The sequence below is a fragment of the Notothenia coriiceps genome, unplaced genomic scaffold, assembly GCF_000735185.1.
Source record: "Notothenia coriiceps isolate Sejong01 unplaced genomic scaffold, NC01 NC01_scaffold00008024, whole genome shotgun sequence".
In the NCBI taxonomy this organism is placed as follows: Eukaryota; Metazoa; Chordata; class Actinopteri; order Perciformes; family Nototheniidae; genus Notothenia; species Notothenia coriiceps.
The window spans coordinates 702-13,622 of NW_011340725.1; the positions used below are offsets into that span (position 1 = coordinate 702).

General features: G+C 40.4%; 1 protein-coding gene across 1 annotated transcript; it reads left to right on the plus strand.

Moving 5' to 3' along the window:
• Positions 1-506: 506 nt before the first annotated feature.
• slf2 (SMC5-SMC6 complex localization factor 2) lies at positions 507-11,968 on the plus strand. The gene is made up of 21 exons (XM_010769901.1): positions 507-513; positions 1,171-1,202; positions 2,054-2,616; positions 3,089-3,259; positions 3,412-3,457; positions 5,117-6,480; positions 6,597-6,679; positions 6,780-6,893; positions 6,999-7,166; positions 8,012-8,117; positions 8,207-8,294; positions 8,384-8,525; positions 8,614-8,701; positions 8,824-9,000; positions 9,127-9,221; positions 9,327-9,414; positions 9,534-9,656; positions 9,775-9,852; positions 9,983-10,069; positions 11,373-11,441; positions 11,578-11,968. The coding sequence occupies exons 3-21, from the start codon at positions 2,119-2,121 to the stop codon at positions 11,758-11,760; spliced, it is 3,768 nt and encodes a 1,255-aa protein (XP_010768203.1). The 5' UTR covers positions 507-513; positions 1,171-1,202; positions 2,054-2,118; the 3' UTR covers positions 11,761-11,968.
• Positions 11,969-12,921: the final 953 nt, after the last annotated feature.

The window sequence follows — 12,921 nt, forward strand, 5'->3', positions numbered from 1 at the left end:
TGTATATCTTAAAACCTTTAACAATTATATTTAGATGTTCATACATATCTACATTTATGTATAAATACATGTGTAGCAGTTAGACAAACTCATCATCAACAGATCTCATTAATACGAATTATATAAAAAAAAAAGTTTGCTAAGCCAATTTATTAATTAGACAAAATGATTTGTGCTTAAAATCATATACTGTTGTGTCTCGGATAGACTAGGTTATTAATTAATTTTCCTAATAGTTTCTATATTTGCAATTCGTTTTTAATCTGCCATGTACGGTATCAATGTCTCTCAGCCACCGTAGTGTCGTGTTAGGGGGGCGTGTCGTGTACTTGCCGCGGCTGCAGCTAGACCATATTGGTTGATTTGGCTTCAAGCGGGAGATGAACATATTGATCAGATGATTTTGGCAATGTAGCTCTGCGTCAGGGTGGGTTATTGTGGCTGTCATTGATAATAGACAGCCTGACTAATCCTTAAAATGTGAAAAGACTCAGAAAACCCAGGAAACACTCGGTAAGAAACCCCATGTATTTGTACTCCAATGCTAAGTAGCAAGCTCGTTAGCAAGTTAGCTAAACAGAGCACTTCCTGAAACAACGACTTGCTAATATCACATTTTATTTTGATAGCCAGGCACTGTCAGTAACACCTTTATACATACTCTTAACGTATGAAGCTACTGCAAGTAACTGTGTTAAAGGCGGGACAAACATTCTTCAAATACTTGACAATAACTCAAAACACTACCATGTTGTTAACACAACGTAAACACGTTCATCAAGTCAGTTAACGTTTCCTTGATAACGTTACCTATCTTTTGATAGTTGCTAACATCATCACTACCGATAGATAGCCCTGGGTTTCAAAGTAACCATTTGTTTGTGATTGCTTGTGGTTGTTTATCAATAATAAAATATAAAAGCGAAAAAAGTTACATTCCGTCCCATATATCTGCAAAATATGTCTGCTGTCACTAACGTAGCTCAATGTGATTGGCAGACCCTGACTAGGTGTCTGCTTTGTGTTGGCTCTGCTAGATGTGTCGTTTGTGCTGCGCTTCGGAACTTTACAATTTTCTTTCAAAATTGCAAAGTTGCATTATTGTCGTCATGGAGATGAAAACTTACTTTGATTTAAGAAATATGAGCGGTTCCCACTTTTTTTTTACAGAGCTCTCACTATACTACCCCCGAGGAATACAGGTGGGTCAAACTGTCGCGTCCAGCACTGTCAACAGTCGCTGTCTCGGTTTAAAAACTGTATAATTAGTTAATTTGACACACTTGCCTTAAAACTATTGTTTTTATGGTTGCACTTTTACCTACTGTAAATGATGGTGTCTCGTAAGCAATTACTTATGACTTATTATTAGATTATATTTAACCTAGTTAGCTAACATATCAAGTTGTTGTTTGGACTGGGTAGACCTAGAAATACAAAAATAAAAACAAGCTCTAATAAAGCTGGTATACATCCTATGAACATCTTTGTTATTAACAGGTTGGATACGGATATGATTAGATGTTATATGTTGTCATGGTAATAGTTAGAAACATGTTAATTTTTATTTGCATCTTGCTTGACCGTAGATTTGGTTGAGGCAAATCCATTTGGGTGTGCATGTGTGAAATGTTGACATGGCAAACAGTGAATGCAACTAGATGCAGTTCTCAGACAGATACTCATGCGTTGCTTTAAGAAGTGATCAAACGGTTTCTGCTTTAAAAATGTAGTGAGAAGAACCTCCTTGCGTCAGGCAGCATGACAAAGAAAAATGTGGCCTGTGACTGTGCAGCAGTAGCTTAGTCTGTAGTGACAGTAGCGACATAACTTCATAGGTCCTGTTGGTGCATGTGTGTATTTCGAGCCTATGTGTGTAATTGTAAATAACACCAGAGTGAAGATTTTAATTTCCCCTCAGGTTTTAATAATGTGATTTGAATAACAATAATGATTCAAAAAAACAGGACAACCTGTTCAGACTTTAGCATTCAATGGCACACAATATTTAGACAAAACGCCATAATGCAAAATTGTTTCTTCCGTGTTTCAGTGAAGGACCCCGCATTACAGCAATACCACTGGCCCCATTTTGCACCTTTTCATCAGGACACTCCAATGAAGCCATCAAATTTCCTTAACCGGTTTTCTTCACCACCACCCCCCCCCACTAGAATGTTACCATTCCAAAGTCCTGAACTGCCGAACCGTTGGATACCATGTCCTCCTTGTCCTCCATGGCCGCCTTTTCCACCTCCAAGACCATTCTATTCATCTGCGTTTGTTCCAAGAACCCCGCCTAAAATGGGTTCTTCAGGGAGTAGGTTCCAAGTCATGCCAAGGGGCAGTCCAGCTCCTCATCATCATCACCATAACTATCCACCTCCAGGGTTTTTCTTCTCACCTGGGTGTGCTCCATTCAGCCCACCTAAAAGGTTTACTCCAGTTCCCAGACCTCCCAGTGTCTTTCACCCTGCATCTTCTCAATTCATGACACATTTTAGCAACTATCCACCACCTTCCCACATCAGAAGAGATCAAGCGACTGAATCCACGATCAATGCGACATACTCAGGAAGTCAAAATGTGACGGCACAAAGCCAAGAATCAAACAAGGTAATGTTTTTCTGTTTTTAATAAGTTAAACCAAAGCTACCTTAACATTACAAAAATCATTTGAAAACAGAAATCCAATTTTTTTTTCAATGCCTTTCCTTGAACACTTGTCACATGTGGTCATAAATGCAATACCTATCCAATCACTGGCAATAGGACCGCTCAAACCTGACTGTTAGGTGCTTCCTGAAAGCTTGTCTTTTTTAATTCTACCACCTTGATGCACTGACAGATATCAGAATGTATCCCTGGACATCCTAAAGTCTGGGAGAAACGGTTCCCACATACTGGGCATGATTGGTTCACAAGGATGTTAGATATCGCTTACTTCAAACATGAATGTGAACCGTATAGGATGAAAGATCAACTCTGGTGAAAGAAATTGCGATTGAGCTTTAAGCCCTGTATTGTGGACATAGCCTAAGATCGTTCTTGTTTTTGACCTGTACTACATTAAAACATTTTCTGTTAGGCTCCATCCAGTGATGTAAGGAGTTCCATACCCACTATCGAGCTTCAAAAGCCACCCTTCACCCCATCATTCGGCCCCAGCGACGTTCCACAAGTTTCCCCACTGCCTATTATAGGCTCGGAGCATTATGGGAGCAGCCAGAGGCCCCACAGCCCTCTTCTTCCTTGCGAGGTAAAATGAATTCTTCTTGATATCTGTATAACTGATTGTCTCTTTCTACTATTTAACAAATGGTGTAGCACTTGGCCTTTGATGAGCTTGGCTTTTTCTCACTTAAAAAAAAACCTTATTTTCAAAGACATACTTTCTTCTTCTTTTTTTAGAACCAACAACATAAAAGAACATCTTCAAAGGGAAACGTAATAACAGGTAAGATTATCACTGTAATTTAGCCAATTTTACACTTTTAAATTCTTCCTAAAGCTTTGTGCTTTAATTTTGTAGGCATGTTGTATCTTTGGCACTGCAGTAAGGTGAATCGTGTTTACTTGAGTGATGAAGATGCATGGCACTAAAAATGTCCACTAGTCTAGCAAGTCTCAAAAAGTGCGGTGCAATGTTAAATAGTTCAATACATAACGGTTGACAGAGTTTCCACTTTCCTTTCCATATTTCCTTATCATATACAGGACTGTCTCAGAAAATTAGAATATTGTGATAAAGTTCTTTATTTTCTGTAATGCAATTAAAAAAACAAAAATGTCATACATTCTGGATTCATTACAAATCAACTGAAATATTGCAAGCCTTTTATTATTTTAATATTGCTGATTATGGCATACAGCTTAAGAAAACTCAAAAATCCTATCTCAAAAAATTAGAATAGTTCCTCAGACCAAGTAAAAAAAAAAAGATTTATAACAGCAAAACACAATCAAACATTTGAAAATGTCCATTAATGCACTCAGTACTTGGTTGGGAATCCTTTTGCACGGATTACTGCATCAATGCGGCGTGGCATGGAGGCAATCAGCCTGTGGCATTGCTGAGGTGTTATGGATGCCCAGGATGCTTCAATAGCGGCCTTTAGCTCATTAGCATTGTTGGGTCTGGTGTCTTTCAGCTTCTTCTTCACAATACCCCACATATTCTCTATGGGGTTCAGGTCAGGGGAATTTGCAGGCCAATCGAGGACAGTAATGCCATGGTCAGTACACCAGTTACTGGTGGTTTTGGCACTGTGGGCAGGTGCCAGATCATGCTGGAAAATGAATTCCTCATCTCCATAGAGCTTTTCAGCAGACGGAAGCANTGTTAAGGCTGCGGTCATCTCTCTTGGTTGTGCAGCGTTTCCTGCCACATTTCCCCCTTCCAACAGACTTTTTGTGGATGTGCTTTGAAACTGCACTCTGTGAACAGCTTGCTCTTTGAGAAATTTCTTTTTGTGTCTTACCCTCCTGATGGAGGGTGTCAATGACGGTCCTCTGGACAGCAGTCAGATCAGCAGTCTTCCCCATACTTGTGATTTAGTTTACTGAACCAAGCTGAGTGTTTTTCAAGGCTCAGGAAACCCTTGCAGGTGTTTCGAGTTAATTAGACGATTCAAGTGATTCGTTGAACACCCTACTAGTATACTTTTTCATGATATTCTAATATTTAGAGATAGGATATTTGAGTTTTCTTAAGCTGTGTATGCCATAATCAGCAATATTAAAATAATAAAAGGCTTGCAATATTTCAGTTGATTTGTAATGAATCCAGAATGTATGACATTTTTGTTTTTTTAATTGCATTACAGAAAATAAAGAACTTTATCACAATATTCTAATTTTCTGAGACAGTCCTGTATATTCACAGGAAGTACTTACTAAACACTTGTGCTCTTAACGTTAAATACCTGGAAACATAAACAGGAGAAGCTATAACTTGTATTTGGTAACAGATTGCAATACATGGGTAATTATCAGAAATCATGTATATGGTAGCATAGAATAATTCATATTGAACCATGACGTTGTAAGACATTAGTAAACACAGAATTTTTTCAAACAAAAGTATATAATAAAAAGAAAATTCTGTTTCTTGTAGTGGACTGGAATTGCTCATCTCAGAAGAGGCACAGGGAACCTGAGGAATGTGGCGATAGCGCTAAGAGACCGTGTCTTCTGCCAACAAACTCTGTCGAAGCACAGACACCAACACCCACTCCTAGCAACTGGGCCAGCACTTCCCTGCTGTCGGAGCCGTCAGCGAGGCACTCGTCAGGCTTGGAACTATCACCCAAAACCACAGACAGCCATCCGTGCGCAGAACCAGCATTGAAACCCGCCCAGTCCTCCTGCGCATCCCTGTCACCCAAAAGTTGTACACAGAGACGACCGCCAATGGGGGCCAAGCAAGCCTATATCAAATCCGACCCAAAACAATCCTTAATAATAGAGTTAAGATCACCGTCGAAGGAAGAAAGTGCAACGAAAAGGAGCGAGGAAAACGACCAAAACAATAAATCGAGCCCTTTGTTATCCTCTGAGGTTCCCCAGAAGAACACTGTTGGCTCTTCGTATGTTCAGTTAGGGTGTCACCACTCTGTTCATACTCACTGTAGTTCCTCAGTCTTACCGGTCGAGACCCTGAGCAAATGTGATGCCGTGGAAAACTGTAACACTTCCAAACCAGCGTCACAAACAATTTCAGGCTCTCTGAGCACAGTGGAACGGAACAAAACCAACCGCCTACGAAGACCTTCTGCAATCCCTTCTGATATAGATAGGCTTTTCACTCCTGATCCCTTGATCTACGGAAAGACTTCAAAACCCAAGATAGACGGGATCGAAACGACCACCACGGAGAAAAGCTGTTCATCCAGCACTGTGACCAGCTCCAGTACTCCTCCTACTGGGACTTTGTGTTTCCAAACGGCTCCGTCTCTTGCAGTTGACACTAAAGTCTCCAACTTGCCCTCATCACATAACCCACACATAACTATGCCAACTGTAACTTTAAAGCGGATAAACCTTGAAAACCTGAAATCTATTTCCTATAGAGCCTGTGAACCTAAAAACTGCTCCATCGCTTCTTCAGGCAAGCAGCTTAAGGATGAGAGTTTAAAATCTGATGGGAAACTTACAATTCTCGCCCCCCACAACGTGAGACCAAGCACTTCGGAGACTTGCACCACAACTTCTACGGCTCGTCCACACCAGGAGAGGTGCACGAGTGAAGGACGTAGAAAGTCGGTGAATAAAGAGGATCCCGAAGACTTGGAGCTGGACCTAGGCCTGAGATTTGCACTAAATGTGGACCTTACCGAGAGCTCCAACAGCAGTGACGATGAGCAGCTGCTGTCGTTGCAGGATATATTTGAGCGGGTCTCCAAGCCTCCTGATACTCCAGAGAAGGGATCCTTCTCAGAGCCGAGTACACCTGGGAATAAGAGCTGCAAGTTAAAAACAGTAAGCTGTGCATGACTCGTCTATATTGTAGATAAAGTTATGCTTGTATGAACATCCAGTGGCTTGGCTCAAGGACCTGAAAAATCTGTAAATGCTGTTTGTTGTGTTTCCCATAGCAACCATTAGCAGCCAACACAACGTCAGCCATCTACAACAACAACCTTGACCACATGCTGGATGAAATAAACACCAAAAAAAGGTAGAATATGAAGACACTGCCCTCCCGTTACATTATAATTCGAGCTATAGTAATTGCACATGCGAGAAATTTACATTCCCACATTTGTTTTCTTCATCAGAGGAAAAGAGGTTAGGACACAACTTCTCACCGAGTGTGAAGAAGACCAGTTTAGAATAGCTGAATATGAGAAGGCCGAGGAGAACCGTGAGGCGGCCATCTCCTCTGAGCAACAGTAAAGCATGCACAAGCACATTTACACATCAACAGTTTTCATTGGGATACATTCTGTGTACAGCAAATAATTGTAATCTTTATTTGTATATACATTGTTCTATAGGGAGTTCCTGCAACGCTACTCTTTGATGTCCAGTGCCATCAGAGAAGTGCCTCCCGGGAAAATGATCTTCATCCTGGAGAAGTTTGGCCGGATCTTCAACCAGGAGACTCTGCAGCTGAGGCGATGCATGGTCAACCCTCAGGGGACAGCACAGAAAACACTTCTATGGTGAGTTGTGATGGTGTGCATTAGAGGGCTGCCCTCGACTAAAGATGTTTATACTTGACCAATAGTTGTCAATTCAGGCGATTAGTCGACTAATCGTCGCACGTTTATGATTATTGATATTATTTAGGTATTTTTCTCCCAAAATGGTTTCAGTTTCAAAGGCTGAACAAGTTATTATGTTATTATAACATCATGTTATGTCGTCTACATATAAAATTAAATAAAACGGTAAGGATGCACAGACATTAGCTTAAGGACCAGGCTCCGCTCTGAATGAAGTCTGAGGGGTTTTCCATCTGACGCATCGAAGCATCAAAGCACATGCATGCAAACATGCACTTTTCTCTTTTTTCTCCTCCGTCTAATCTGAATACAAGTGTTGATTAAGAGCCAACAAACATTTAGCCATCTATTTGGGGGCAGCACAAATGCATTCACACAAAGGTTTTAGAGCAAGATGTCGTAATGATTAAATAATAAATTGCCATGAAATGGGATAATAGAGGTAATAATTGCACACTCCTAAAGCCTCCCTGTTGCATAACTCTAAGACCAATAAGTGGACTTGTGATAATATCCACTCAGATAAAAGCAAATGAGTACTCTCAAAGGGATTGAACCCTGCAGATTTAAATGACGCGTGCATTTCAATCTCACTCATGTCAAAAGTGAGAGTCCTCAGGACAAACTACATTCAGCCAAACCAGTGGAAAGGTAAATCATCCACCCCTTCATGATGTTGGATGTAGTGAAGTGAACATTGGGGAACACAAGCAAAGTTCTAGGCTTAGTTTTGCTTGTATATTTATTCCTCCAATCTTTCTCTCTCCATATATCTTTCCTAGGTCCAGCCCTGCTCAACTGAGATTGCATCTAAACATTGAATTATTCCAGGACGCTTACGACTGTTGCTCACCCTGTCCATCTCAGGTTACCAGTTTCCTTTTCAAGGTAGGCCCCCCCCCCACACACACACACACAATAGCATGTCAATAGTGATTTCTGTCCAAATGTCTGAACTATTGTATTTTTTTCATCAGATGATGTCAGTCCATAGGGAGAGGATGGTATCTGAAAATATACTAAAGACCCTCTGTGACATTGCCCTGACTGCTGCTTATCAGATAGGTTGGTGTCCCTCCTCAAGGCTGTTGGTACTTGCTTACTATTGCAAAAAGTGAACATGTTTTTTTTCTTCTATGCGTGTTCTGCCTCAGTGAAAAGTGGAAACCAGCAGTTTGAAGTGTGGGTGCCCAGTCTGGCCGATGTGGTGCTGGTCCTGATGAATATGGGGGTTGCGTTTGTTGCTCTCTTCCCTCTTGAACATCTGCAGCCTCCATTCACAGAGGGAGATTTGCTGTAAGTAGCGTTCCAAATGAATACACAAATAAATCTGAGCTGAACGTTTTTCTATTTTGTGCGATTGAATTTCGGTGTGTTTGTGTAGGGAGGACATCTGTATCAAAAGTGAGAGTCCCTCCAGTAACGAGGAACACAGCAACTTCCCTGATCACAACTGTAACAACATCTTGAAGGTGAGGCTCAGAAGATGTCTGATAATTTGATGTTGTCTTTGATAAAAACAAGTTTGGCAGAGAAAGCACAGCCTGTCCAATCAGATCATTCACTGCTCTGTTGTTTCTCCCCTGTTCTGCAGTACCTGTGGCACTGCATGAGTCTGTGTCCACGGGTATACAGCGACGATGAGCTGCTGTTACTGCTGACTGTGGTTGGGAGGGTGGGCTTGGACCCTCGGCTCATCCTCGAGTCCAATGTGGAACTTTGCCCTCTACAGTTCCATATTGTCAAAAACATCAGGGACTGGGACACCATGGTCAGTACATGCATTCCTAAAAAAAGGAGTGTTTAATATATTTATTGTACATTTCATGAACACACAGAAATGATGTCATGATCATTTGGTTTATTTTACATTTTATTTATCTAAAATGTTTGTCAGCTGCCCAGAATCTGTCTGGCCTTCACTGATCTGACAGACGACCACCACAACATGTGCGCCCTAGTTAAACTGCTGCCCGACAACGCACGTGGAAAGTGAGTCTATATATTTCTTTAACACAACGAGTATTTTTTCTTCTATTTGATTTGATTGTATTGAAGATGTATTGCTTTGTAAAAGTTTCCATTTTGTTTATGTAGGCAACTGCGTCAACATCTGAGCCTGTCCATGATCTCTAAACTGTTGGACGGAAGTTGCACCTACAAACCAACAGCAAAGGAGTTTCAGGTATCCATACAGTGTCCTTTTAGATTCCAGAAGCCAAAATATGAATCCAGATGACTGTCTCTTGTGTTTCAAACATCTCCAGTAACCTTTAGTTCTCTCCTCCATGTTCTCTATCATAGCTCTCTGAACTGAGGAACTACCTACCCCGCATGCAACCCTCCACCCTTCTCCGAGGCATGTTGAAATCCTCCAGCAGGAGACAGGGGGATGAAGAAGAAGACATGGCAGCCCTAGATCAACAGGTGAGCCCATGCTATCAACCTAAACATTACATTTGGATCTTTCTTGTCTTGTTTTTTGTGTCTTTTATTATTATTTGCAACATTTTTTGTGATTAAAGTTTCTTTCCATTATCCTCAGACCTACTACCTCTGCTATAGTCTTCTGATCTTGGCGGATGAAGCCTCCGATATTCAGTTCTTCCTAGCTCATCAAAAGGTATGACTTCAGTTGTTTACCATTGCTTTTTAGGGCCACTAGTTATTAATTAGATGATTTATCATTAGGTTTTACATTTCTGCACATGGTGTGTTAATGTAGCTTTTTGTATTTTATTTCTGGCTCTTAGAAACAGCTTCTGTTTCTGTGCACTGAGTTGGAAACGCATGTCAAGTGTGACATCAGAGAGAACGAGAAATGTCTTTACCGGAGCAAGGTGAGTTTGCTTTTTAAAAAGAACTTCAGGTATTTTTTGCATCCGTGATTTTTTTTTTTGTATTGTTCCAAAAGGTTGCGCAGTGTTGACGGAGGTTTCTGCAGAGACACACTTACTGTAAAGTAAAGAGGGCAGGAGCTGAAAGTATATACCGTAATTTTCGGACTATAAGCCGCGCCTTTTTCCCCATTTTTCGACGCTGCGGCTTATATAACGGTGCGGCTAATCTATGGATTTTTACAGCTAACGGCCACTAGGGGACCTCCTAAATCTATGGATTTTACAGGTTACAGTCCACCACCTTTAACTCTATGGGCTCTATGGCCGGTCCGCACCCCCCACCTTTGAGCGGCGGGCTCCAGCAGGAAAAGCTGGAGGCCGGAAAAGAGTGAGACAGGTAGCGCGCAAAAGTAAAAGTGGAACCGAGAGTGGTACGAGAGACAGAACGAGAGCAAGACAGACAGACATTACGAGAGCGAGACAGTTTGTCCCCGTACCACTGGTTGAAAACCACTGCTGTAGATCACTGCCGGTACGTGCGCTGGGAGCGCACCGTTTAAGTTACATATGGTAATTAAACATTAAAACACCTGCGGTTTATAGTCCAGTGCGGCTTATATATGTACACATCATTAAATTTAGCTGCTGCGGCTTATATTCAGGTGCGCCTTATAGTCCGAAAATTACGGTATTATTAACACATGTTGCATTGTAATTAGCTCGGAGAAGACAATGAACAAGCCGTGGGCATTACTTTTAGGAATCTTCAAAGGAGTGTTTGTGGCATCCCTAAAGACTGGTTGAAGTTGACCTCGGTGATGTTCCACCTGTTTAACTTGTTTAACCAGTTTGTCAAAGCTAGTCAGGTCAAAGGTTAAAAACCATTCTCAGACTCAATAGATGTCAGAGGTAGCACTGACAAATTCAGCTTTATCACAAAAAGTATTCTTGATAAATCTCAAGTAAAAGCTGTCAGTCAAAAGCCACTCGTTAGAAGCAAGACCATGAAGAGAGACTGTTTTTTAATTGCTAATGTAGACATGTCATCAAATTTGAAGCTGTTCCATCCAGACTTCACTATTCTAATATTAATCCAAATGAATCCTTCCTAATAACCTCATTAGCAGATGTTTGCCCTCACTGAAGAACACTTTCATTTCTTGGATACAATTTAAAGTAATTTTTTGCTAAAAGAAAGGAACATTCATGGAAATGTGTTTAACGAAACGGTACACTTTAATTGTTGACGTGGTTTCAAGATGCAGTAACCCTATCATTAAAAATCCTTCTCCTCTTCCTCCAGGTGAAAGACCTGGTGGCCAGGATCTACACCAAGTGGCAGATGCTCCTTCAGAGGACCAGGCCTCTCCATGTACAGTAGACTTTTACAGACTTATATGAATGTTTTCCTCTTTAAAATAAACAACCAAGTCATGTGAAATAAGATCAGTTTAACAGTCAAACAATTGTATAGTTCTGATTTACAAATGTGTATTTTCCTCCCGTAGGGTAAACTGTATGATTATTGGCAGCCTTTGTCTGTGGCTACAGTGACGAGCAGCCAAGAAGAGCAGGAAGTGGACAACAGTGATGATGGAGAAGAGCCTATGATGGAGGAAGATGAAGAGGAGGACACCAATGACACTGAAGAGGTTGTGATGTTATCTGAGGACGAGGAGAAGGAAGAGTGAGACAACGCGAGTTAACGAGTTCATTTTATAAATAATTCCCAGTTTTGCGTACTGCTTGTTGATTCATTGTTAATTTCACTGTTGAGTGTGAGTGTTTTTTTTAAATATCCATTTTGGACAAATATTTTTTTAAGAATGACAAATGTTTTTTTTATGGCTGTAGCCAAAAATAGTAAATAAACTTTGTTTATACATGTTTGAAAATGAATTGTTGTCCTTGTCTCCTTCACCAATATTAGCAATATTATTATATTCATGATCTTAATATTTTACAGTACAGAACTAAACTACTTGTGATTTAAGTTAATTTACTTGTAATTAGCGTTATGTTATGTTTTAATAGCATCACATGCTTATTGTTAATTATAAGACCTTTACAAGAACTTCTTAAAAGTTTATAGTCTGCTTAAAACATAAATAAAAGCCTTGTGAATTTCTTATACATTTTTATAATAGCATTATGCCATTGCCAAAACTTTACAAATCTTTTGGTTGCTTTATTTAGATATAATAATAAATATTACATGCACTTAAATATGAATTTATAAAAGTAAAAAAGTTCAATAGATAACTTTCGGCCACTAGATGGTGGACTCCCCTCACCCCTCCATTGCTTTGTTTGTATATTCCTAACCAACTAGCAAACGCAAAACTTATCTTTACTGGCCAAGCAGAACGGGGCTGCCTCGGCTTGGCTTTTCCATAGACTGTAAAAGGGGCTTTTCAGCCATTCAAAATCGAGCTGACACTAAGCAAAAGCAGTACTAATGTTTAACCTGTTGTTATCCCTCTACAAGAGATAAAGACAGGCGCATACCGTTAGAAAAATGGCACAATTTAGCACCAACAAATTGCATGTTATTGTTTAGTCTTGTAGATTGTATGGTCAAGCTGTATGAAACCCCACAAGATTATAGTAGCCTCCTTTTGCCGTAAATATATGGTTGTTCACGCTTAAAGTTCCTGCGCGCTCCCGCGAGAATCATGCAAATCTCGGAGGGCAGGCCGAAAAGTTGCAACAGTAAATTGAGATAAATATCGTAAACTTTGACTATATCAAACACAGGTTTTCCTTGGCTTAGACGCGAATAACTGAGTGTAAAAGTTTACAATCTGATATTTATCCGGCCAAGATATGTGTGATAGTCAAATAATATCCCT

Excerpts from the sequence above, each read along its gene's own strand:
- slf2 (XM_010769901.1), top strand. The coding sequence starts at position 2,119 with ATGAAGCCATCAAATTTCCTTAACCGGTTTTCTTCACCACCACCCCCC. Across the intron at positions 6,481-6,596 it reads AGAGCTGCAAGTTAAAAACA|CAACCATTAGCAGCCAACAC; the intron begins GTAAGCTGTGCA and ends TGTTTCCCATAG. Across the intron at positions 8,295-8,383 it reads GACTGCTGCTTATCAGATAG|TGAAAAGTGGAAACCAGCAG; the intron begins GTTGGTGTCCCT and ends GTTCTGCCTCAG.